General features: G+C 33.7%; 1 protein-coding gene across 1 annotated transcript in view; it reads left to right on the plus strand.

Annotated features, from left to right (window-relative positions):
* Positions 1-27,331, plus strand: part of ft (cadherin-related tumor suppressor fat) — a 299,682-nt gene that overhangs the window by 217,192 nt on the left and 55,159 nt on the right. The window contains exon 2 of the mRNA XM_089635628.1: positions 19,802-20,113. Coding sequence (XP_089491754.1) covers positions 19,802-20,113 — 312 coding nt within the window. The remainder of the gene's footprint in view (positions 1-19,801; positions 20,114-27,331) is intronic.

The raw sequence follows: 27,331 nt of genomic DNA on the forward strand, positions 1-27,331 counted from the left end.
AGGAAAATCAGAATTTCAGCATTCATACTTTAAAGAACACGATAACGATCCTGTTATGGTTGACTATTGTCATTTGAGTAGGTACTCGCTTCAAAAAGTGCCTATCATCATTACTTGAACTTTTTGATTGATTTTTCATTGCTTTTGCTGTCATTTCTATTATTTTCCGTTCTTGTGACGTTTTTTTTTTAAAATTAAAATTGTAAAATAATAAATTAATTCAATTATTCTAAAGATACGCTAAACTTCATAAAGTCATCGAAACTCCTAAAGAATCATATTTTAATGTTGGCATTCAAACAGTTGAAATCATTTTAAAACTAGCGCATACCGTGAAAAATCATGGAATTTTGTAATTGTAGGATTAATAGTTATGTTTGTCTCACGATCATTACCTTTTAGAAGAAGAATTTGTGACATTTATCTAATGATTTTATATAAATACACTACACATTATATTCGTACTAATCGAACAAAAAATGGAACACCGCTTATGAAAAGGATAGCCATTCAAAGAACATGTGTGTTTGAATGAAATAGCTACCTATATTAAAGGACCGTATGGTAAACTATGTCCTATGGACCTAGTTCAGCGGAACCACGCGCGTTGTCTCAGTAACCTAAATATGTATCTTCACTTTATTAATTCATATATTGAGCAACTGTCAAACAAAACAAATTTCCAATTAAGAATTATTAAAGAAAAAAAAATTCTTACCTACTTTATCACTGTTAATTGTTGTCAGTGCTAAGTTTAAAAATTCAAGGAAGGTTGAACTTGAATAATGCTACGCATACTAATAAATAAATAAATAATTCACATTACGCATGCATGCATCAACAACAGAAATTAATATGTTCTAATATTACTAATACCAATTCTTATATTAGAAAAGAGTGAACCTATATCTTGAATATGCCAATATTATAGAAATATCAATATATAAATTTTTTTTAGAACAAAAGAAAGCACTAAATCGAGTATCTACCTAGTTTAAGACTATTCATAGACTAAGTTCTAAGACTATTCGTTTTCATGAGGCAACTATCTCAGGTTCAACAAGCAACAACAAATACAACGTTTGATCAAAAATACTTCCTTTAATATGTAATGTATGTACTAAAATCTACAACAAAATCCCACTCTCATTCAATGCTCACAACTGTATATCGATGTGATTTTGCACAAAGCGGCGCTGTAAAAATCATTGAAATATTATAACATTTAAATATAAAATAAAATATAAAACTGTATACAAAATATAGGTAGATCAAAGATCACAAACAAAAAATATACCAACACCAAAAACAAACTGAAACCGAGATCACTAAACTGCACTATAAACACCATCTAATATATTGATAATTATTTTAGATAAAACACCACATAATATTATATTTGTAATTACTTCATATTATTCATCCTACAAAATTTGAATATTATTTAAATGAAATCCTCAACACGGGAGATCACAGTGTGTATATCATTATCTCTATTTTTTTACAAAAATGAAGAGAATAAAACATTAATTACTATTAATTAATGACGGCCATAACAAAACTTTGAGTGTTTGTTTGGCGTGGTTCCGACTGTGTACCGGAGCCAATAGTATCAAAGCTAGTTCTTATAAGTACCTTTTATTGTAATACCAATAGAATTGTAAACTTTACGGTGTAAAGAACAGCTTTCCTCGTGACTATTTTCTAATCTAAAGACTGCAATAAGACGGGGCAATCTATCAAACAGATCGCTTGTTTCTGCAGAGTACAGATAAATTATTTATGCATTTTACTTGGTATAATTATAACATGATATATTTATATAATATGCTTGGATTACGTTCCTTGTCTCGTTTTCGTCGCTTGTTCGATAATTTGGTACGTTACTATGGGAATCCATCGTGGCCGGCATTATCACATTAAAGTGTCTATACGTCGGGCAGGGGGCCCGGGGCTGGAACCGGGGCCCGCCACCGCCCCCGCCCCCGCCTAATAAGCGAGCCTTGTGATTTGTATGTCCCAACAAAGTTTATATTATATACCTCTTTTTGCCTGAAAAAAAACTAGATTCGCTTCCTGCTTGTAAAATTAAATACCCTCTCAAATTTACGGTCTGTAATTTTGCCTAAGAAAATAGTACTATTGCGATGTCAAAAATGTTTAAAAAAACTTTTTTAAACATTTGTTTTTAAAGCTCTTTTATTTTTATTCTTCAGTTTCATCTTCGTGAGCCTTTTAGCGTCTAGCTTTAGACGTAGGTCTCTATTTTACACACATTTCACTTATTTACATCGAAAAAAACATTTTCCAGAGCTAACAAATAAAATTTGTAAGAATCTATCAAAAGTTCTTGCAAAACCTACCTACATTTTGTAAGAATCTAAACCTTTTTTGTGTGTGTGAAAACAGTCTACATTGCTCCCGTTAGTACTCAGGTAAGAGTCCTTTAAGAGGCACGATAATAATAATTATTGTTTCATGTTATGTCATGTTCTTCCTTGACTGTAGCTCAATCACTTCAATAACTTTCATCAGGGTTGTCAGAGTGTCTGGCGATGCACTTTGGTTTCACAACGTGGCTTTCAGGTATCAGAGCCCTTTTTTCACCAGGACGGGAAATATTTAGAATTTGGTGCAATTAGTTTTATCGTCCATTCCTTATTGGTGATTAAAATTAAGTAATCTCGCCTAAACAAACGAAGAGAAATCACAAGCAAACTTAATAAATGTGACGTGAATGAACGAACTTAATTTCCTGTCCTGATCGGTGCTTGAAATAAAAAAATATTGTTTATATTTCATTTCGGTTGGACATTAGTGACCAAAATAAATACACACTATTCAATTTAATTGCAATATGTGTGCTTAAGGTGTTTATTCCCTTGACGCGAAGCACTTAGCGCAAGTCCGTTTGTTTATTGAAGTGATTTCTTCGCAGTGAACTGGGAATAGGTTCAATTTATTTGTTTTACTAAACGGGCATGAATTGATTACCCTGTTTTAATTTGTTTTCACTTACAGGGTTAAACAATAACGGCGCGGTCATGATATTATTGCAACATAGACTGAGACCGCACAATGGCGTCAAAATACCGCAGTTGTTATTATTTATTTTGTAAAATAATATGCATAAAATAGACAATATTCGCTTTGTTGATCTTTGACCTCGGATAGTGGCTAGTAAAAGCTTGTCGGGATTATACCATATAGCTTATGCCGACCTAAACACAAATAGTTATATCTATGCTTTTCTTGCAGCAAGATTTGCTTTGTAAGGCAATCCGGAGAAACAGCACGATCTGTTCTTTATCATCTGAGAGTTAGCATCTGATCATGATTTTATTGAAGAATAAATTCTTACCTAGGTATCATCTTTTGATTTGATCCTGTGAATATGATTTCGTATTTAGCAAACACTTTTACTTTTTAGTTCTTCAAAAGCTCTCCACGTTTTTTCATTTTAACAATTTTTAAAATATAATTTTTAATAACTGTGGATTTTTTTAATTTTGTCATAAAATTACACATTTATTGAATCCTTAATTAAATTAAAATATATCTTCAAATGAATCTCGAAGTTTATCATTCAGAAGATGGTGATACATGCCGAAGGGCTAGGGCAACAGGGTACGCGGGGAATGTAACAGTTGTTAAGTACGTAGAATTCAGAGTAAAACTCAAACTCATGTTTTCAGAAATATTCCTAAATTCAACCACTTTTAGCACCTATTTTTTTCATTTTTATTATTGGGGCTTCTGGGTAACATTATTTTTTTTTTGTTCAATAACTTTATACTAAAATATTATTTTACTATGTGGGCCTCACTGGGTGCTTTATCCGTGGTGAGGCCCCCATGTTTATTCAGTATGTAATATAAGAGGTTATTACATTTTTTTGGATTTTTTGACAACCATAGTAGTGACATCCCCGTGTTGTGACGGCCGATTTCTTATTCAAATCGGAACTTCTTTGACTTTTCCTTTCACAATAATAATTAGGAACGTTTTTACAACACTGCTGAAACTTTTCAAAACAGTTCGTGCATCTATATTCACTCATTGCTAAGCCTCGTTTAATCGTGATTAGTCCAGGTATTTCACAAAATAGGTTTTTATAAATGAATTAAACAGAATTATTTTAAAATTAATATTTCTTCATCTATTAGCTACAGAAATATGAATATTTCACTTTCTAACTAATTATGTACATACATAAAAGCTATATAATATTACAACATACAACCATAATGGTTTAACACAATATAACACACTAATACATGATATCTTATCTTGACAATTATTCTGCATTAAAGGACACTATAATATTTTATTTATTTATTCGATTCTCCGTTTTCAGGTTATGGGAAAGAAGATTGTAAATGTGTACATATACCCTCATGGCTTATGCTTCATTAGGTATATTTAAGTTGGCAATGTACGTCATCTCGCCCAAAGACAGTGCACGATATGCGTGTATATTTGAGATAAAAAATAATATTTCCAAATTTAAATAACACCTGTAAGGTTACCCATCCTGAATACGAAAGTGGAGGAAAGGGCCGCTCAAGTCTCAGTGCGATGCTCGACCAAAAAGAGAAAACTACCGGGACATAAAATCTGTATATCATGTGATATTCAAAGTACTCAGCCTCATAAATTACGGAGTCATAAATTTTTTGTGATATTTTTTTCCCGGACGGTACACGTTGGCCCGTGCGCCACGAGTGTTGGAAGGAATTTAAAAAATCTGATAAAATTATTATGATATGTCTAACGAAATAATTACATAATATTAGTAGGTACTCTTATATCTTAATTGTATTCGGAATTTCAAGAATCTTAAAACGTGTATGGGTAGGTCCTCCTAGAACTTTATGAACAACGTACTTTATTCCGGGCTACAGAAGTCTTTAAGAACAGGGTTTAATTTTTCCGGGGCCCTTACGGCAACAATTTAATTATTAGAGTAGAAGATTCTCTCAGTATCGTCCTGGTAAAAAACCAACCTTAAAAATTGAAACGTTACTTGAAATTTAACCGTGTTTGGTGACCAGATCTGATTAACCGGGTACTTCCCAAACTTCATCTTCCCCACATCCTTCCTTCACCCACAGATTTGAATAGATACCAATCTTGCCACTGACTTATTACATTTTGGTTCAAGCCCATTTAGCACGTCCTTTGTCTCTCTTCCACTTGCTTTACATCGTATATCGTGAAACCATTTGATTTCATAATAATGATGAAACACGTTTTGGATCAACAAAACACGCCCACGTCGCATTTCTTGTGTTCTTCTTTATTCTGTGCTCATAATTTACTCCAGATGGGGATGACATAGTCTTACTAGGTCTTGGGTAGTAAGGATTATTTTGTATACAAATTAGAACAGTGTGAAATTTGTAAAGAAGCTCAAACACATGATTTCAACATCCACGAATACGAATCCATCCATTTTCAGCAGGTCAATTATTTGTCCGTATACGTTTAGAGTAGAACAATAGTTATTTATTAACAGTTTTAACATTCGGCTCTTCGCTATAGCGTTTTCCATCGTACAAAATATAGTTAATATTTTCGGACGCCTTTGTCGCCACTCCCACTTTTACAGCAATATCCAACCTCGGTCATAAAGATTTCCACCTATTTGTATTTGATTAGTGAGATTAGGTAGATAGGTACTATACGGATTACAGCTTAATTTAGAAAAGGCGGTTCATTTAGTTTGACCTATTCCGTATTATTTAATGTCGGTATGGCTTTCTGAATAAAAATTAAGCGATATTGATTGAAGTGTTACAAAACTAGTTTCATAGTTCATATAGCTAGCTAGCTTACTTTCACGTGATTTTTGGTACAGATGCTCCAATTGTTGATATTGTGGCCGTATATAAATTGCATAGATAATACTTGGAATCAAGCCTGCTATGCCTCGATACAAAAGACTATCCCATCAAGCCGGTGGTTTCAATAATTCCTCCGTTTTACCAAAAGAGAAATTTCCTCATTTATTCGAATGATAATTAGACTTTGTTCAGTTCCTTTTCACCATTTTAAAATGCACGTTCTTGACTTCCTAGATTGTACTTTCTGTGTTCTAGAAGTGAGTCCCTCACTAAACAAATATCCTCTCTTCTATCAAGCCTTCCCTCCGGTCAACTCTCCATTTCTTCTAAATCTGAACTTAACTCTAATCTTCTATATAATTATGAAAATTTGTCCATTTATATAAAATTCATATATAAATCGGGGCTAATAACTTTGCTAACTTTAAAATTATTTTCGTTGCAATGAAAAATGTAGATATTTAAGTAATTCAGCAACTAAAACAATGCACCAATTATAAAAAATAACAAACATGGTTCAAGTACCTAGAACACCTGCTTTTAGTATTACTGTTGACTATATCTTAATCTCACCGTTGTGTTATAAATAAATTCTTAGACAGGACAATAAATTGCTTGTTTGTTTTGTAAATCCTTAGACTGTGACGATAAAATTGTTTGAATGGGTTTTGAAGCTTTGAAGTCAATTTGTTTAAATTGGGTAAATTTACAACCTTGAACCAGATTTCTAACTGATAATTTAGTAGGTGTGTTTGAATAAAGGTAGTGCTCCATTGTTGCCACTCCTTCTTTCTCATAAACAATGGATGTAACAGAAAAAGAGATTATAACGGAGCTCTCGGTGGCAGAACCTAGGCGAAAATATAAAATGTTTTTTTTTTGACAAGCGATATTTATAATTTTTTTTAAAGAATGTCATATTTGAAAACAAAAAATATTAATTTCAAATACAAAAGATATCATTAAATGATAGGCACATTTTCGTTGAACACACAGCGCGACGGCAGATTAAAATTTGTCATTTACAAATGTATTTCTAACAAGTCGAATGCGTAAATTATGTGTTCGCCCGATAATACATATTGCGCTGTCACTGTGCGCCTGGGCGATGCTATCTTGTGGGAAACGGTATGAGAAATTTCTTTACTTATAATGTTTTGTTGAACATGGCTTCTAATACCGAAAACAATAAAAATGCGTGGGTGCCATGTTTCGTTATTGCCCGGCTCCCTCGCTCTTGTCTCAGGCCTTGTTCACCGTTCGCTGTTCGCTGGTTGGATTGAGCGATACCTACTCGCGGATCGGATTACCAGCTATTCATAATTTGTTTTATAAATGCACGGAAAATATGGCGAGTTGTGTACTGCATGTATTTAATACGCGAGATAAACGATTTCTCTTGTCTGTAAGACAAGAATGCGTTTTTTGGAAATACCTAAGTGGTTTGCTTCTATAATATATTAAGTATGTTTTACTGACCAGCTTCAGCAAACTTTAAGTATTCCTTCTCTACGGTGCAAATATATGTTTATCCCTATAGATCCAATTTCAATAGAAATCTACGTATCATTTCGAAAAGCTGGAGGAAACCACGTGACCATATTCTTGGCACCAGGAGGTTTCGATGCCTTAAATAAACCATAATATCTGTCGTATAATGACCACCGAAGAGCGCACATTGAAATAACCAGAAAGTAAAGTTTGCTAAAGTAAGGCAAAGGTTTGCAGCGCAGTACATTTTTGGACTTTTCCATGTAGGATTTGAATGTTCGTTTTTAAACGAACCACCTGGCATAGCCACCTTAAAAATGAGTAAGGTACATAAGAAAATTATGGCACTTTATTGAAAGTGTTCAACTAAATACCTATTCAATTTTGTAAACAAGCTTGAACTTTTGTTTACCCGATTTGGTATTTGTAGAAGTTTTTACTCGGCCAGTAATTTACGCTCCATCATAAAAAAAGACTAGTAATTTGTAAGCAGATTATGTTTTCGATGACTGATACATCACAGAAACGGAGACAGTAAGCCTCTGCACTCCTCGCAACTTGGTTTGTTCCACTTTCCCTGACTGCCAGGTCTATCAATGTGAACGTCTATGTGTTTATCTGATATTGAATACCTACTTCTTTAGACACCCAACTGCCCGAAGCCAGTTTGTCATTGGCATCGCCGAATTGGACATTTTTTGAGGCCAAAGGGAGTGGGTATGGGAAAGAGATGAATGAGAAAAAGGTTGTAATGTATCTAGTTACTTCGAAGAAGATAATAACTGGATGCGTGGACAAGGATTTTAACTACTCGGCTACCAAGGTTCAGTAACCCGATCTGAAAATCAATTCCTTTCACTCTGCAACATCGTATCGCCTAAATGAATTCCTTAATTATTGGGGGTACCAGCAGAAAGCTTACTGATTTAAGATTTTCACGGCCAAAAGTTTTTTTGTTATTTGTTTTTGGGGTATTATGCCGTGCACGGCATAATACCCCAAACGTGCACGGCATAATACCCCAAAAACAAATAACAAAAAAAAGAAAGCTTACTGGCTAAATAATGAAATGAGGCCAATTTCAAGTCTAGTATTTTTTCATTCTGATTATCGTCTTCTGACCTCTTAAGTGACCTTTCTGTAGATCTGTCATAAAAATCTCTGCAAAATCGCTGGCCGTCGCAAAAGCGTGAATACCTACCCATATAACTGCATTTATAATGATGAATATATCAACGATTGATATAGTGTACCTAGTATCTTGTTATTCATCGGTATCAATGTGTTTGAACTCAGTGTATTTGCAAGAAGATTAAACATCAAATGAAATGTGCATTATTATACCAGTATATAATTATGCTTATCTTATCACCCACACGAGCACTTTATAAAACGTTAAATGTTACGAACAAATGGCGAAAATCGTGAGTGGTTCACATCCAAAACAATCTCTATAAATTGTCTGTGAATATAATGTAAGAAAAACATCAAAATCTACTTGACAATCGAAAATACAATTAGAAAACTAATTTTGTGCACGACTCAAAGTATTGTGGAGGCTTGGACTGGTACCTGTCTTTTGTTATTTTTAACGAGGTATCTTACATTAAATGTATTATTATATAGAGAGACATTTTTTGTGGAAGTCGATTCAACGTTATACCTGAATAAGTAAATCAGTTTATTCATTATTATCAAGTACCTAACATAATTAGACTGAAATTCTGTCCTAATTGCCGTGATAAAAACTAACATACGACATGTCTTTTGCTATTTAAAACTATATCTACATAAAATGTATTAAAGTTTTATTCATGCAAAAATCTATTTGACCTTACTTAAGGTAGTGTTTTCAGTACATTCATTTTGGTTATTATAATCATTCCAAAGTTGTGCGCCGAATTTCGAGCTGAAATTGTAATAAATGAATAAAATTACCGCCAGTGGTGTTCCTGTGAGGGTATGCAAAGGAAGGCATTAAATCATAAATCTTGTGCCCTGGCATCCGCATTTCGAAGACAATAATTATGTATTTTGGGCAATCTCAAAAATATTAAAATAATTGCCTTTCGCTCGAGTAAGCTCGCAAATCATCTGTCACGGAGAACTTACACTTGCATATTATTAAAAATGTTAAACAATAAATAACCTTACGGCTAATAAATAATATTAATAATAACACAGGAGTTAATATTATATTTAAAAAAAACATCAAATATAAAAGACAATTTTTAGATACTTTATAAATTAATTATTTATTTATTCATTTTAGGCCTATTAAGGCTTTTACATACATATAACAATATTTACGAAATTATATTCGTAAATAGTGTAGGAAATGACTGTTTAAAATACTTGCACAAAAATAAACATAAAGTAAAAATATTTTTGAATTTGATCCGCACAATATGTAGGTACAAAATATAAAAAAATAATTATAAAAGCACCTAACAACTAGAAATTTGAAATCCCTTTCACAAATTTCACTAAAAATACACTTCTCATTATCTTCTTCTCACTAAAGTTTACCATTTACCCTAAACCCACTTGCATTATTTTCAGATTTAACTAAAATGCTAACGGATCTAAATTGGCTAACACTGAAAAAGATAATGAAATTGAACGCAATTATATTTATAAATAAAATAATAAAAAAGCTGTTACGTAAAGAGTTTTCCAAAAAAATTATATAATTCAGGTTTTAACATACACAAGGACGTTAAATGAAATCAGACTACAAAAAATGATATAGCCAATACTCCAAGCATTCTATAAAGGGTAGAAATATTATAATGCGCTGCCGGAAATCATAAAACTACACCAAATAATAATACATTCAAAATAGATTGCAAAAAGCACATCAGCAAGACATTAATGTATTAAAAATTGAAAAAGTTTTATAAAAAGAAGTAAAAAAAAGTTTTTTAATCATGTAAGTTATAAATGCGTAGTAATTTATAAATTTAAATATAAATAAATAAACACAAAACTTTATTTTTGCACTTACACCAACAATTTAATTTTATGTTATTTTTGGTTGCGTATTTCGATGTTAATCATTTTACAAATATTGTTGATTATACTTACCAATTATTGGTTTCTTATAAATATGTTGTTTTTTACAATATAATTTAGGTATTTTAGTTTTTGACCTATAATTTAAAACCAGATAATGTTGAAACTATCTAGGCAAAATATATGAAAATTGAAAAGTTATGTAGATAGATACCTAAATCTAACTATACAAAATAGTAACAACAACCCAACAGATCACTTATTCGAAAAATTTTAAGTAGCTTCATTTAAACATCTGTATAATTCAAAAATTCAAATCTTAAAAGAAAAAGACCTGTACCAATATTTAAATGAAAACCGAAATAGACTTAAATATATTTTTCCATGTCTAAAATTAAATAATTAATTTGCCCAAAATTAGTATACTTACCAAGGAAGAACTTTCTTCAATCGAATGCCGGAAGAAACTAGAACACTGAAATCTTTTAAAGACAAAATTATCAAAAAAACCATTTCCAAATGATTGCTCTTAAAAATAACCTTTATCACTTGTTTTCTATATATGGAATATTATTTACCTACTTAGAATTATATATCATTTACCAAACATGCAATATAATTATTTTTACCTTCTCATTGCAATGTAGGTACTTAGTACAACACGTAATAACTATCATATTATTAATTACACAAATAACTACAATAATGTAATGTACACTCTTCTTCCAAACTCTATGGAAGAGTAGTATTCAAATATTTATGAAGAAACCTAATGTGAATACGATTGTTTATGTAATTAATAAAATTAAATAAATAAGAATGTGTTTTATAATAATAAGCCTACCAAAGGGAAAAGATTTACAATCGAGTTGGCACATTCATGCTCCATTGTTTGTTCAAATTTCAATTCGTAAATTATAGGTATAAATGGTTAATCACTTAGTTACGACCAAATGAGTTCAAAGGTGGTGCCATTTACCATTTACCGATGGGTTGGCGGTCGCACCATCATTATTCTACTTTATTTGAAGTTTGAAGCATTTAGTAACGGAATAACCACGTTTCATTGGAAGAACTTTCTATCGGAATTCCGACGGCAATAATTTATTTAAATGTTACAATAAACCCGTGGTTTCTACCCGGCTTTGCCCACGTTTTAACAGAATTTTTCCGAAGTTTATGAAAAATGTGTTTTTATTTGTACCATACCGACATGGTGAAAATAGTTGCGTTGACCTATACAAATAATGGTTCCATGATAACTCAACATTATGACAATTCAACACACCGTGGTATAAAGTCATTAAAAGCGATGACAAAAATCTAACATATAAACCTAACTTAGCGTTACTTATTTAACCTGGTTTTCGTTTTATCACTTTTCATGACTTCATATCACGTTTTAAATTATTATTGTGTTTAATTGTCCGGTTACCAAATTATGACCGAATAAGCTATAATAATAATATTATTTTGAAGAATTGTATAGCGCCGTTTTTGTGCAAAATCACCTCAAGGGCGCTGTACAAATATATAATACATTTCTACAATGATCTATGTTATTACTAACTATGAACTAACTCTGTAAATTTCGTGAAGCCAGAGCTCCCCGTTTTCAAGTTGGTAAGCACGGGTTATACGCTGTTTTCTATGTTATTCTCATACGATTTTAAGATTTGGTAAAGTACTCTACCTTTCTGAAAATAAGTTCGTCCGAACCATGAAAATAACAGTAGGTAATAATTAAACGGATAAAAACGTTATGTTCCACATTAATTTGCGTTCATGATCTGATACCAAATTGTTTTAAATTGCTAGTATATAATCTTTAATTGTGCCATTTAGCAATTATTGTCCGTCCCTGACTGGGAGGGTGTGTGCATTAGTTCCTTGAGGGGATCACCGTGCTCGCATCTGCCCTCGCCAATAAATTAATCCCCAACAAGACCGCAATCGCAGGTCGCGACAAACTTGCTTCTTATTTACATACCTACCAGCCGCTCGGGAACTTGGTACACTTTTTTATTTCCAAACTTTTTGAATTTATTTTTTATTACCAGTTATGAATCACAACACCTCGATGGCGTTTCATTGCGCAAATAAAATTGCTTTACAGATAATTTAGTCGACTCCATATTATATACATTAATTGATAAGAATATTAATTCATACCAAGTTGTCAACTGATTTAATTTTTTTTTGTCTAGCACTCACGCGAATTCAGCGTAAATAATCCATTCTTTAAGGTATGCTAGAACGGATGAAATATTGCCTAGATTTATCTTGTTTAATAAATGAGAACAATAAATATCTAATGTAAAAAATGTAAGCTTTAAGCGTAGTACTTTAGAGCGGCGAGGCGAAGCGGGATAAAAAATAATTTCCTAATATTTCATTACATGTCAACGAAATTGTTGACTAAAATCAGTCATGCCATATCAGCTACGGAATATGTTTCTGACACTTGGGTATGTATTGTTTGGTGAAGTATTCAATGACCGCACGTGTGTAGGCGAGTTTAGTAATGATAGAAACAATTTAAGTAGCGCTTGCATAAAAGCTTAGAGACTCACGAGGCAAAGTGATAAGACATTTAAATTATTTGAGTAAAAACACCAAAAACACTTAACAACTACACATTATGAAACCGATAAAGTATGATGGAGCTGTCTGCAGAACAAACTTATCGTTTTTACAAAACTAGAAGTCGCGTGGCGGATTTATTCAAAACATTTAAGCACCATAAATTTAAAAGGAAAGCATTACGATGGCTCCAACTTAGAACGGATTAAAAAGATAAAAATTCTTAGATGTACCTCTTGTTTGTATACAATAGTTAGATAAGTTAAAGATAAATAATGAAAAGCAGACGGATGATTAGCATTTTATTTGCCAACCAGTAAATAATAGGCAATAACAAGTGGCTAGTTCATAAGTATTACTTATCGGGGAAGTTTTAAATTGCAAAATTCAATAGTTAAATCCAATAAATTATCATTTTCCGCCAAAGAATGACGCCTAGTCGCACTTTTATACCGATTTGACGTATCCGCTGGTATTGTAATTTATTTAAGTATTTTTTTATACCTACGAACCGTCACTAGCTAACATGTCCGCCTGATTTTTTTTCGCTGTAAATCATGGATGTCTTATAAAAAACGTTATTTTAGTCTGCATAATTTGTCGCATAGTAAGCTAATCTACGAGATTCGTGTGTTGAAGAGATTCGACTCAAATGTAATTCAATTTATTTAAATATATTCATTTTGGTACGTAAATTTTTGACGCCTCGACTTAATTTATTGGTCGTGATTATAACATAATTATTATTTTTATACCTGGTCGCAGTTGATATTAAGATATTTCCATCACCTCAGTTCTGTGTTATATAACATAGGTATCATCATTAACGTTTAATGAGATCACTCAAATTTACATTATATGCATGGAGAAAACTTAAAGATATAAAATACTGTTAATTTATTAAAAATCTCCTTAATTATATTGTCTCATTCAGTCATGATATGTAATAGGAAAGGAACACGTGATCTCGATATATTCTGAATGACTAATATTTTATCAGGAAATTGGTATGCTAACACTTTTTTTAATAGGATAGTTTTTCCCCGTGTGGAATAATTACACCCTATTATAAAAATACTTTTATAATAATAATAATAATTGGATGACTTGTATAGCGCCGTTTTTGTGCAAAATCACCTCAAGGGCGCTGTACAAACTTATAATACATGTCTACATATAAGAAGAATTCTATATATAAGAAGTTGTTATTAGAAACTATCGATAGCAACATTATTGTAGCCATATACGAGTACTTTCGTCGCGTAAATCACAGATTTTCATTATTATGTGGTAATGCTTATTTCACTAAATCCCACAGGGAACTTCTCGAGTCCGAGCTTTGTTCTGCAGTATTACCACATTCATTTCGTTTCGCCGTTTTCCTATGTAAATTATTTACATATCACAATAATGCTAGAGTTTCATGAACAATAATAATAATTGCTAGTACTTTTCAGGATATGGGCTCGGACATTAGAACGTTACAAGTCGGTGTAATAATTATACGCTTTATAATTTGATCATCTTATATGCCTACTGCGCCTACGTGTTAGCGATGAAAACCTCGGTGTAGTGATGTAACGTTTCTTGCACTTCACAACACTCAAGTTCCATGAAGAAAATGGTTGTCACATTCGAAAGCCCTCAATGAAGATTCCGAGGTATAAACATTTTAAGGATTCGTTTTGAGTGGAATTGATCAAATTTGAGGACGTTCTAAAACACACTTGCAAAACTTGGGCACTTGGGTGGTACATTAGATACCTTACTAGAAAAAGGTTTAAATATGATTTACAAACGTTTAGTTTGCAATTTAATATTATTTTAACAATTCAATGGGTACTTAAGATAAGCATATTGAGAGGTTAGAAAAAATCGCTCCTAGCTAGTTTCGATCATTTTGCGTTTTACAAAACCATTGTTAATTTTTTAAATTCGAGTCGTGTATCAAATCAACTTTTTTTGTATAAATATACGGGGTCAATGAAATTGAAAATAATACACAGAAGATATTTAGATGCACGATACCAAGGTTTCTGTGCATTGATTTATAGTCATCCGCTTTTTTGCTTTATATGTTTTTCTATAAAGTAACACTACATACTATTCTTAGATGTCCAAAAACATATTCAATAAATAAAACCAGCCTAGATGTTTGTTTGAGGGGAAATTACATTAATATTAAAGCCCAGCTACACTACTCGCGAAGTTGATCAAAGTTGACCGAATACGATAGTGTGGGCACGAACTTCACTTCGCTTCGGGCAACTTCGCTTCGCTTCGCTTCGCTTCGCCCGACTTCCGATTGTTGTCGGTAAATGCGCCCGAGTCAAAGGACTCGAAGCGTTACTCGCGAAGTTGCACGAGTGTGTGGGCACGCACTTCGAACTTCGGCTAACTTCGTCGAGGACTTCGTCGAAGCGTCGAAGCGAGTAGTGTAGCTGACACTTTACAATTTTGTCACGTTCACTCGCAGATACAAAACAAAATCAATAGTGGTTTCAAGTTGTCAAGTCATCGAGCACTAAGAAAACTAACCTAGAACTAATCTATAGGTTTACTCTCTATATTTAGAATATAACCATAAATCAGAAAAAAATCTAACCTGATTCTAAAACGTAGACCTTAAAATTTGAAATCTTTGATATTATATTTTTTTGTTGAACTTTTGCCATATTTTAATTTTTTTCTTGTCTTTTAAACTTAGATTCGTGACAAAAAGACGACTAAAGCTTTCCTAAAACGCCAATACAAATCACTTAATCTACATAGTAAAGTAATAATGTGTGCATATCGTCAAAAAGAAATCACCAGCATAGCTTTGAGTTTGATTGAGATTATCCCCATATTTAACTGTGGGCCGGTATCGGAGCAGGAATATAGGCACAGAGAGCCTCTCATTGTTTTAAGCGACGCGTGTCGTGATGATGAAAATGGCGCGTCATGATCTGAGTTCCGTTATGCCAGTGACCCTTAAGTTGTTTAAGGCTCCGGAGGTAATGTGCATATCAAAAGTGCGCTTTCAGACCTCTACGTGCACGAGCAAGAATTCGAAGCGGGGGAAATCAAATTATTCTACGCAAGGAATAGAGGTTTCAAACAACTTGTCAGGATTGTGTAAATATATACGTCAATTTATTTATCATTATATATAAATTTTCGAGTCAAACAATAAAAAATGCCAGTTCTTGAGTTAAACTTTGTAGATGCACAATGCAACTTTTTAAAAATAATTTCATATTCAATTTTTATGTAGGTAGATATTGAGGTGAAAACAGGATATTAATTACGATGTGAAGTATTTAAATATGTAAGCTTCTGTGCAAAAAGGGCAATACAGTGAAAGACTGATGAAAAAGTTTACCAAAGTAAATATAATTACTCTGATTAATTTTAATCGGGAATGCCTTTATTTTACTTGTATTTTGCAATAATTCAATGAAAACTAGATGTAGTCTAACCATAACGAAGTCTTACTAACAAAACGGAGGTGGTCTAATTAAATAATTAATCAAAAAAGTCAACTGCCCACAATTTAAGCATTCCCATTGACAATCAAGGCAAGACATTATTTGTATTATCTCTCACTGAACTTGAACAATGTCAACATTAACAGCCTATTATTTATCGTGTAGAGCCGCTTATATTTCAGTAGTTATAGTTAACGTTAAGGCTTCCAAGTCGGCTGGCTGTATCAAGAGAGTACCTTCATTGCTGGGTAGAAGGAACCGCATCCTGATGGCCCCCGGCCGTATCCCCGTCAGTAGGACTAAACCTCCGTTCATTTATAATGTAACCTATCAAACCCCCTATTGCTATCTCCCAGTCAGGACTTATAACTTACAGCCCAGAGGCTTGCACTCTAATGATTAAACCAGAAGAACACTCGGGACAGAAGTGACGCGATTCCTTCGTGCAGATATTTGCTGCGAATCACCTAGGACTCAACATATTCAGTACTTAAACTACATTTAAAAAATATTAATTAAGATATTTTTAGTTTTATAAACACGCTTCCTTCCAAGTCACTTTATAGTATAAACACTTAGGTGCGCGTGTAATTGAAATGATTAAACAACTTGCAGCTAGTGAAAATTACAGGACTAAAAACCGATAATTCTCATACATACCACAATAAGATGTAACGTTTGGTCGTTGACTTTGAAAAAAGATAGAGATTATTTGATTTACCAGAGAATATAGAGAGTTCAAAGACAGAGTGCGAAGCTCTTTAGTAAGATCTTCTTTAATTTAGTTCCTCGTTATAAAATAACCATTCAACAGGCAGGGTTACATTCAAATTAAAATAATATTTTAGTATTGAACTTACACCTGCACATGAATGCAGTTTAATTTTCCAATAAAAAATAGAAATTGAGAATAGCATCAATCCTAAAAGCATTATCAATATTCATAACTGAAGCATAGCTAAAACTCGTATATAGCTGAGCAACATCTTATGCATAATTAAATACATAACATCATCATAAATATATCTTACTAAAAAGTACGTAATAAATATTTATTATGATGGTAATATGGATAAAAAAAGCTCGTGGTTCGTATCTGACACATCGTGATGCGAGTTTTTTCCATGACTTTGAGGTCTCGTGGAGTTGTGAATTACCAGTCTGATGTACGAACATAGACCCATGCCCTCCACAATCAGGTTGATTTTGAGACCATCGGCAGAAGAACTGAATACGGTAATCAAGTTACAGCACATCGATGCTTCCTTCATCTCGTTAGAAGCGCCGTTATACACCCACGGGCTAGGAACGATGGTGGAAATTCCAACGGCCTACAAAACCTTAAGATTTTTGAAGATATCTTTTACCTATAAATTGAATCTCTTTTTAATATCGTCGCTCTCTCGCACTAAAAATGTTGTGAGGCAATTTCCAGTTTGACATTTTAATAATGAAACTGATGGTTGCCAAGAGCGAGAATTCTCACTACAATAACCCGTCATTACGTTTATCTATAACCTACTTAGCTGCAAGTTCACAAGCCTGTATTGATATCCATAACGTTATTATGTTGACTTAAATATATCGAGTTGAAACTAACCTAGCTCGACCTTTGTTAACCTCACACTAATAGTTGAATCCATTTGAAGCTCGCCCCTCCAAACTAAATGTTTCGTCATGAAAATGACCAGAATGTTCTTCTGTCCATTTAAAAAACCAGGCGAATAAGCGTCTTTTACGATTTTTTTATAACCAAGTTAAATGACATTTATACCCTCGTAAAACTTGAGATCTGAATAAGACGTTCTTTCCTCTTCATCCCATCTCTTATACCTAAATCAATACGTAATAGAACAACATAAAAAATGCTGACACAATTTTGTCCAATCCATAAACAATCCATAATTTATGTGTCAGTCATAAACAATATCAACTGTTGATCTCATAATAAGCTGCCAAGTACGGTGGTGCCGCCACGCTGTATCTTTTGTAGGACTTCATTTATTGCATATTTATCCATTTTTGTTTATTTCATCACGCATAACAATGCGATACAAGAGATTGGATTCATTTTTGCGAAAATCGAAACGTAAAAGATCGGTAAAAATGATGCAATGCCGTCTGTAAAATAATGATTAGATATGGATAGATGGTGTATAATGTGGTACCTATTTGCTTTGCAATATGATCATAATATAGTCCTCCGCGACATGAACATGATGCAAACGTATTGGGAAGGTGGCTGGAGCTCGGGCGCAGGCGGTCGCCTCCGGTTACAATCGCATAATCGTGATTAGTGAATTTATTCGCAATGGCCATAAGTGGTCGCGGGACATGCGGCTCACCTGCATACATTTAGAGATCCTTCAACTCCGGTTATGTTTTTGAAGTAAATGGGTTTATTTTATTCTTCATTCGGTGCATCAGTTATCTTGGGTCAAGAGTGTAGATGGAGTCCGCCCCGCCCACAGAATGATTGAATGCCTGTTGCTTGTGCCTCTGCCCGTTCCTTGAGCCTGTTGTCCATTGCCTGTTGTCTGTTGCTTGTTGCAATCGCTAAAACGCATCCCAATTTTTTCTCGTACACTCGTTGCCCTCCCTGACTTGATTTCTCACGCGTGAAAAAAGCTTCTCTTCATTGACAGCCCGCGGCGATCGTCCCGGATTTGCACCTAAAAATTTTGAAAGTATTCCGTCGGACCCGAATATACATACGTAAGTAGTGTTTGAATGTTTTGTAAATGCGGCATTACGCCTGGCTTGCCTTCGTTTTGTATACTGCGCGGGTATCTTGCTCACACGGTTGTTTTTTGTGCGTTTAATTCAATGGGTAGAGTGGAATGAATTATTTATTAAAAGTACATATAATATATTTTCCCTCACATGTGGACATCAAATTAGGATGATTAACGAGAGACTGCATTCGTATGCTGCCTAAATGAGATTTTTAAGACACAACAGGAGTAACATAGTGGAACTGAGAAGTTTTAATATTCAAGAAGCCCTCAAACTTTGCAACTTATTCAATAATTAGCAAACTCGTAGATAAAAGGACTTGCGCTCAGGCTTGCAGTTGTACCTAACACCGCACGGAATTCTATTGGCATATCTAGCGTACTCTGGACGTCTAGTCAGATGCTCCAAAGAATGCTAGAAAAGCAGACGCTGAGTTTGTGCGAGAGCACCGTGAACCAAGGCAGCCAAATTGGGGCAAGATAGGAAAGCTTGCAACACCCCTGTGGTCACTATTAATCCCAGACCAGACTAAGAAAGGATGAACATATTGATGATGCTTATGCATAGTAAAACTACCAATTTACCGAATTAATTTTCCATTGTTTGTGGCAAAAAAAAACTAAATATGCTGTCACTGATGTTTGATTTTCTTTTCTCCAGGTTCGCGTTAACGTGCTCGACAAGAACGACAGCCCACCCTCCTTCGGTGACCAGCCCATTCTTTTCACCGTGTCCGAGGAGTTGGGTGCTGGGCAGACCGTGGGCGTGGTTAAAGCCCGCGACCCCGACACGTTGGGCCGCGTGCGCTACACCCTCCGCGAGCCGCAGGGTCGCGACAAGTTCTCGCTGGACCCCGACTCGGGCACCCTTCGGCTGCTCGAGCCTCTGGACCGGGAGACTAAGGACCTCTACAAGCTGGTCATCAGGGCCAGTGACGGCTTGCAGAATACGGACACGACCATCACAATACAAGTAAGATCCAGTTTCTACTTACAAAACATCGTACGAACTTCTCTTCCCAGAAGTGCAATCCACCAATCCTAAATCCAACTGAATGATGTTTGCCTTGTGACCTTACCTTCCACACCGAGGAAGGAAGGACACATTTAACATTACATATTACGGTCTTAGAAGAACAGATTGATGTTAGATCATCGGGATGACAGTGAATATGGCGTAGGTTGTCTCCATGTCAGTTATCAGTGTCGTGACTTGTGTAGCATCGGATTCTCTGATAAGGTCGACACAACACACAACACGTGCCTCTTTTCCCGCAACAACAGGGTGTACAACACATTTGTCCGAAACAATTCACCTCAAAACCTCTCATTGGCAACATAAATCCTCGCGGTGGTTCTTCGTTGCGTTTCTGATCAATCTAGACAAAAAGTCGGTGCTATTGATCAAAGGATCTCCAAATAAATAAATGCGAATAACTGTGCCCGTAGACTAAATTCCTTTTAATCGGCTGCCGCGGGAGGGTAAAAAACCTTACCGGCAATCAGGAATGCACCGGCAGTCGCCGCGATTCTTAGTTAGAGATGTGATGACCATTGTGAAAATTTTAGGCTCGCCACGAGGGGAGGGAGAGCGGTACTCATACGAACTGGACAATCGATTTAACAATTCGGTAAAAAGAGTAATTTGGGAGTAAATTTATCCAGTTTCGCGTGCTTACACAGTGATGCCATCAGTTGTAATGTTAATAGCTATACGGTCCTTTGGTGCAATGCTCGGGCCAGAAGAAAGGACAACCGCTACCACACTTCAATATGTAGGTACTGAACGTATGTAATCCTGTTTCCTGTTATTCTCAGGGTAGGATTTGGAACATGTAGGCAAGACCAATCATATTTGCATTCACGAATTACACGAAGCACCTATTCTCATCAATCTCCGCGAGAGGACGTGGAACAATGAGGCATCTTAGTCACCTTATAAGGCAACTGTAGGAACTTTCCTGTGAGCGGAGTTATTTCTTATATTCTCCAATTCATTTCCATAAAACGATTGGCAAAGAGCTGTCGATAACGAGTTTTCATTCACCATCCAGTGCTAGGCGGCCGCATACCGAAATCCCACGCCAGTTAATCCTAGTTTACTACGCGCAATCGGCGCCTTCGCCGTCCAAATGGGGACTAAGTACACTTCGTTTTATGGTTATCAATCACATTTTACCGGTAGGTTTATTCACCGAAATATTCGAGAAACCTTACAGATTTTTTGTCCGTGTTGTTACGCTTAGCCTATTAGACTGTAATTAATCCACTCGGGAAGATTGCGGTTTGGTGTGAGCAACGCTTCCGTCTCGCTCCACTGACGCGGCTCAAAGGCGATTTTTAGAGAACTTTCAGTTGAAGCTTTTGATTCCTTTTTTATCATTATACTTGTTCGATTAAAAGGGTACCTATTGATACGTGGCAGCAAAATGTTTCTAATTTATCCGAGTCCCTGCATTGGTGTTCCGATATTCACGAAGGAATGTTGCTATAGGTATTCATTTAAAATAATAGAAGTATCCAGGTAAAATATATTGGTAAAACAACCCTTTGAGCAGGAATAGTAAACGTTTATTGAAAAAAATACTTTTTCGATCTGGTGAACTATAACATCCACTTAACAAAATAACAACTTTTTTTATTTATTTTTTGATATTGAACGAATTATTTTAAATAATAATAATAACATGGCATTTACATAGCGCAGTTTAGTGTCATTTTACTTCAAGTGCGCTTAAAATCCTATTTCAAGTGCTTCACTTATTCTTTGTATTTTTTATACAATTCTGTAAAAGAATCGTTAAAATATTTTTTCTCCACATTTCATCAAGGTTCCAAGAAGGTTTTATTCATTAGGTACTAAACCATCACAAACTTTATATTGCATTCCTTCACCTTTCATAAGCGCTATTCGACAAATTGATGATCAATAAAAGACGGTTTCACTAATCGGCACTAAAAGCTGTAGTTATCCATTAATTAGCTAATATGGTGGTGGTTTTAAAAGCTGAAGAAATATCAACGTATCCTTTAGCACGGTTAATTGAATAAATATCAACGTATCCTTTGGCACGGTTAACTGAAGAAATATCAACGTATACTTTGGCACGGTTACCTGAAGAAATATCAACGTATACTTTGGCACGGTTAACTGAAGAAATATCAACGTATACTTTGGCACGGTTAACATCGAGATAATTCATGTTTAATAATGTGAAAAAATACCAAAATACGGAGACAATGGCTTTTTTTTATGAACTTTATATCTCGATTTTGGAAACACATATTCAACTGCTCCCCACCGTCTGGAACCAGTGAGACCATGGTGTTATAATTATCATAAAACTACTTAATATCTGACTTAAAATAATATTTTGTTTCCCCATCCAATGGCGTGTTTTTTGCAGAATCAAGAACCTTGATCTAAAAATTGATACGGCCGCTGATATTTGTCATTTACGGACGACTGAGTATCACAGGCTAGCCGTAGTGCATAGGAAAATAGTTTTTTAATACGCCGCTAAACTTAAGCTTCAAAACGCTCATAGGTACTGAGAATTCAGTCATTAAACTATACTTACAGAGTAGCAACATAGTGGATAAATAGCTACGTAAACAATAACTCTAATAAAATAATATCTTTTTCTACTTCTTACTTACTTACTTCTCGGATAGCATCAGCAACATGTTGCATAAATGCAATCACAAAGCTACTAATATAGTACTGGAAGAACTGCCTCACAGTTTATTTATACCAAGAGCTACTATAACTGATATTGAAAACATTGTTAAAAAAATGAAAAACTCTAAAAGCACAGGTATTGACAATATAAGTATGTTTGATTTAAAAAGAAATATAAAAACTCTTGGACCAATAATTACTCATTTAATCAATACGATAATAAAGCAAGCAAAAATTCCACAAAAATTTAAATGTAGCATTACTAGACCAATATTTAAAGGTGGAAAATACATTGAACTGGGAAATTATAGGCCTATTAGTATATATACTACCTGCGTTAGAAGAAATTCTCGAAAAATTTTTAACAAATAAATTAAATAATTACATTGAAAAATTCGCTATCATAGATCCAAATCAATATGGCTTTCAAAGAAAAAAAAATACTGAAAAATTACTGCAAGATTTTTCCAATTACATAAATAATCAGTTAAATAATAAATTAAATGTTATTGTGTTATTTATCGATAACTCTAAAGCTTTTGACACAATTAACTTGAAAATTGGAATAAGAGGAAATGTGTTAAATTTATTTAAAGATTATCTTAGAAATAGAAAAATATGTACCAAAATAAATAATACTTTTAGTAAAACAAACAATGTATCTGCAGGAGTTCCACAAGGTTCCATATTGGGACCTACACTATATATAATTTATTTTTTTATTTATTTATTTATTTAACGCCCAGAGGGCTTTTACATGGTTGGTAGTATAATTTTAATTTGACAAATACTTTCAAACATAAAAAATAAGAATAAAATTACATTTGATAAAAGCTATGCAACAAGTCATACAAACACAAGAAACAAAAACAGAAAATTACAGCTATTTGTTGGTTTACATGATGTTTTTAGGAGTATTGTTGAAATAAATGTTTTAAATGATCCACAAAATTTTATGTAAGTATAATGAAAAAACTTTTCTCTTTTGTTAAAAATTTTGTATTCGCAGATGATACAGCATTGGTCATATCACATAAAGATCTAAAAATTGCAATTGAACACATGCAAATTGACTTTAATCAACTTTTTAAATGGTCACATGATGCAGGACTATTAATAAATGCTAAAAAAAACCAAAGTTATGCATATAAGATCACCTAATGCCAGATTTCAATTTAATCCTAATATTATTTCTTGTAATTTTAATTGCATCCATAAAAATATCCGACTAATTGTAAATGTGAAAGCGTAGAATTAGTTAGGGAATATGTCTATCTTGGTGTTACAGTAGATTGCTTTTTCAAATGGGACAAACATATTAAAAAAACCTGTAAAAGACTCAGATCAATTGCTGGCAGAATGTACACATTAAGTTTTTTCCTATCAATTGAAACACTTAAAATAATTTATATGTCAATAGTAGAATCTATTATAAGATACGGATTAACCATATGGGGAAATACTACTATAACCAATCTGAAACAAGTCCAAGTTGTACAAAACGCAATTGTAAAATTACTATTCGTCCCTAATATTTTTAAACAGAGACATAATTCACCGTTGCTGTTTCAGAGTGCTAAAATTTAACCTGTTAAGGCTATTCTACGGCAAAAAATCATAATTCAGTATATATTTACCCCGCAGCATAAAGAAAAATTAGAACATAAATACAGTACTAGATTCACGCGCAATGACGGGTTAATAGTTCCGAAATTTAACAATAAATACGGACAGAGAACGTTTGAATACAACATACTGAAGATATTTAATTTATTACCTGACACTATAAAGCAATGTAAATCTATGAATAAGGTTAAATATATGGTGAAAAATTGGCTATCGGAAAAAAAAGATTTACTTTGATATGTATGAAAAATTGTATGAAAAAAATGTTGATTCTGTAGATATAAGATGTAAATTATAACTTACAAAAATGTATATGTAACTAAACTTTAAGCACATGTTGACAAGCCGATTCAATTGGCTTAGCAGGACTTGTTTGTTGATATGTATTAATTATTTATTCAATAAAAAAAAATAAAAAAAACATGGCGTCCTAAACAATAAGAAAGCCAGGCTTTTCAATGTGTGAATAGATGATAAAGTTGGCATTTTAATGACCCGATTTAACACGTAAAAAATTCCTACCATTAATTATAAAATCAAGCTGAAAATTTAATGGAAACCTTTATTTTAAAGATAGGTAATGCTACCAAATCAGCGTATGTCTTCAGTATAGGTACCTACTAATAACAAAGTTCCTTTTAATATAATTATGTAAGTTTTGGGCGTCATGCCGGTTTTATGTTTTATAGTAAAATTTAAAAAATGGACACTTACGACAACACACAGACTGGCATTGTCCAATGTTCCTACATAATTTACTAAATAATAATATTAATACCAAAATGAGGAACGACTGTGCAGCCTTTTTCAAGCAAAATTAAAATATGAATTTGAGACCGAAATACGCAACCAAATTGATTAATATTTTTTCTACAAAAGTTGCCTCTAAAATCATAAAAAGTTATGTTTTCAGTTGCGTAAATTTCATAAATTAAAACAAAAATAACACTTATATGATATTTGCTATACCTTTTGCTAAGAAAATTAATTATTCTGTATGATTGGATACTACAAACTAAAGTGGATGTGTAAGTGGTATGAAAAAGATCGACATGAAAATAATCCTCTTAAGCTCTGGGCTAGAATTCGCGAACTTCCCATTGTATGCATGACTTTCTATGCCCGATGACGTGTATACCTAAACACGTTATGATTCAAGTCACCTTTTTGTTGAGATAAAAATATAAAAAACGTTCTAGAATTCGTATTATTTAATTTCTCAATCATCTGTCTTATCGAATTCTATTGTCTCGGAAGTCAAGTCAACTCTGTTGAACGGGTGATTTGATCTGAATGAAGCTTCTCCATCCTGTCTTCCCCTCCGTCTATCTCTACTGATCAGAATCTCTATATCTCTGGTCTGTCGTGCACTCATTCTGACTTGTGATCTCTTCTCGGAAGAACAATACTTCATTCCTTCTCATTTTCCTAACCTCACATTCCGCCTTATTCATTTTTAATAGTTACTCATACTGCATTCATGGAAAGCATAGAATTCGATTAACGACTTAAAGTTAAATTCAGTTTTTTTTTCAATACACATAAATACCAAATATGTATAATTTATGGTGACCAGATAAATCATCACAATGATAATTCATCACATCTTTAAAAAATTATATAAAGTCATGGAAAGTGATGAAAAAAAAGTTATTAACTGGGTTAAGTAGGTTAGGTTAGGTTTAAAAAAAAAATCATCGTTTCTAATAACTTTATATTAAGTGCGCCCTACTGTCGAATTTGGCAGCCATCTCTGGTCCGGAGCCCCTAAATACCTGAAAAAAACCCTTGACTCTGTGCAAAAACGGGCGGTCCGTTTGATAGATTCCCCAATCTTAACAAACGGACTGCAATCTTTAGAGCACAGGCGTCAGGTAGGTATGCTGTCCTTGTTCTATCGGTATTACAATGTAAGATGCTCTGAGGAACTAGCGTCATTGATCCCTTCGGCACCGATGCGTAGTCGGGATACACGCAAAACGCGCGCCCAACATTTGTACACGGTTGACATTTGTCACGTGAGAACGGGTCGCTTCTACGATTCGTTCTTAAGTTCAACAGCTCAGCTGTGGAACGAACTGCCGGCCTCTGTGTTTCCTCCCTCCTACAACATGGGACTCTTCAAGACCCATGTTCACTCCTTCCTCTCCACAAAAAGACCCTCCACACAGCATCCCCAAAGATGACATGGGCCCTGAGGGAAATTATTTTCTTCAAGGCCTCCTGTGTGGAGTTATTATAAAAAAATAAAAATAAAACTTTTAAAAAAGTGTGTTGAATTGTCACTGTGTTGAGTTATCATGGAACCATAATTTATACATAGATACAAATTTTCCGTCCGATAACACCAAATTTCAAATAATCAGTACGATCAGGTACGATTAAAACCCTGTACGTAGTTATGTATGTAGGTACTAAGATTCCATGATTTTAAACAACCATAAAAATGAAGACTTAGATATTAGAGAGGATCTTAGATTTCAGATTAGATCAATCTACATCTACAATCTCTCTGAAGAAAACTAAAACTTGCTTAAGTGTAGGTAAGGAACAATAAAATTAAATTAAAAGCCTTATTTTTATCAATAAAACTTTTGTACAATAACAATAAATTTTGTACAAATAACACAATAATTCAGGTTTTACAATCAATTATTTTGTATCTTATGATGTATAGTATTCTTTCATTAGAAGCATTTGCTTGTTGGTGGAAGAGGAGTGTACATTTGGAAGAAAATAACAGTTTAACAATGTATTATGGTAAATGCATATTTTTTTACGAATAATAATTATAACATGGCATTTATATAGCGCAGTTTAGTGTCATTTCACTTCAAGTGCGCTTAACTATAACGAACTTAAAAACGGTAATTTAGTATTAGT

This window comes from Hesperophylax consimilis, chromosome 9 (genome assembly GCF_061612785.1).
Source record: "Hesperophylax consimilis isolate HC1 chromosome 9, BYU_Hcon_1.0, whole genome shotgun sequence".
NCBI lineage: Eukaryota > Metazoa > Arthropoda > Insecta > Trichoptera > Limnephilidae > Hesperophylax > Hesperophylax consimilis.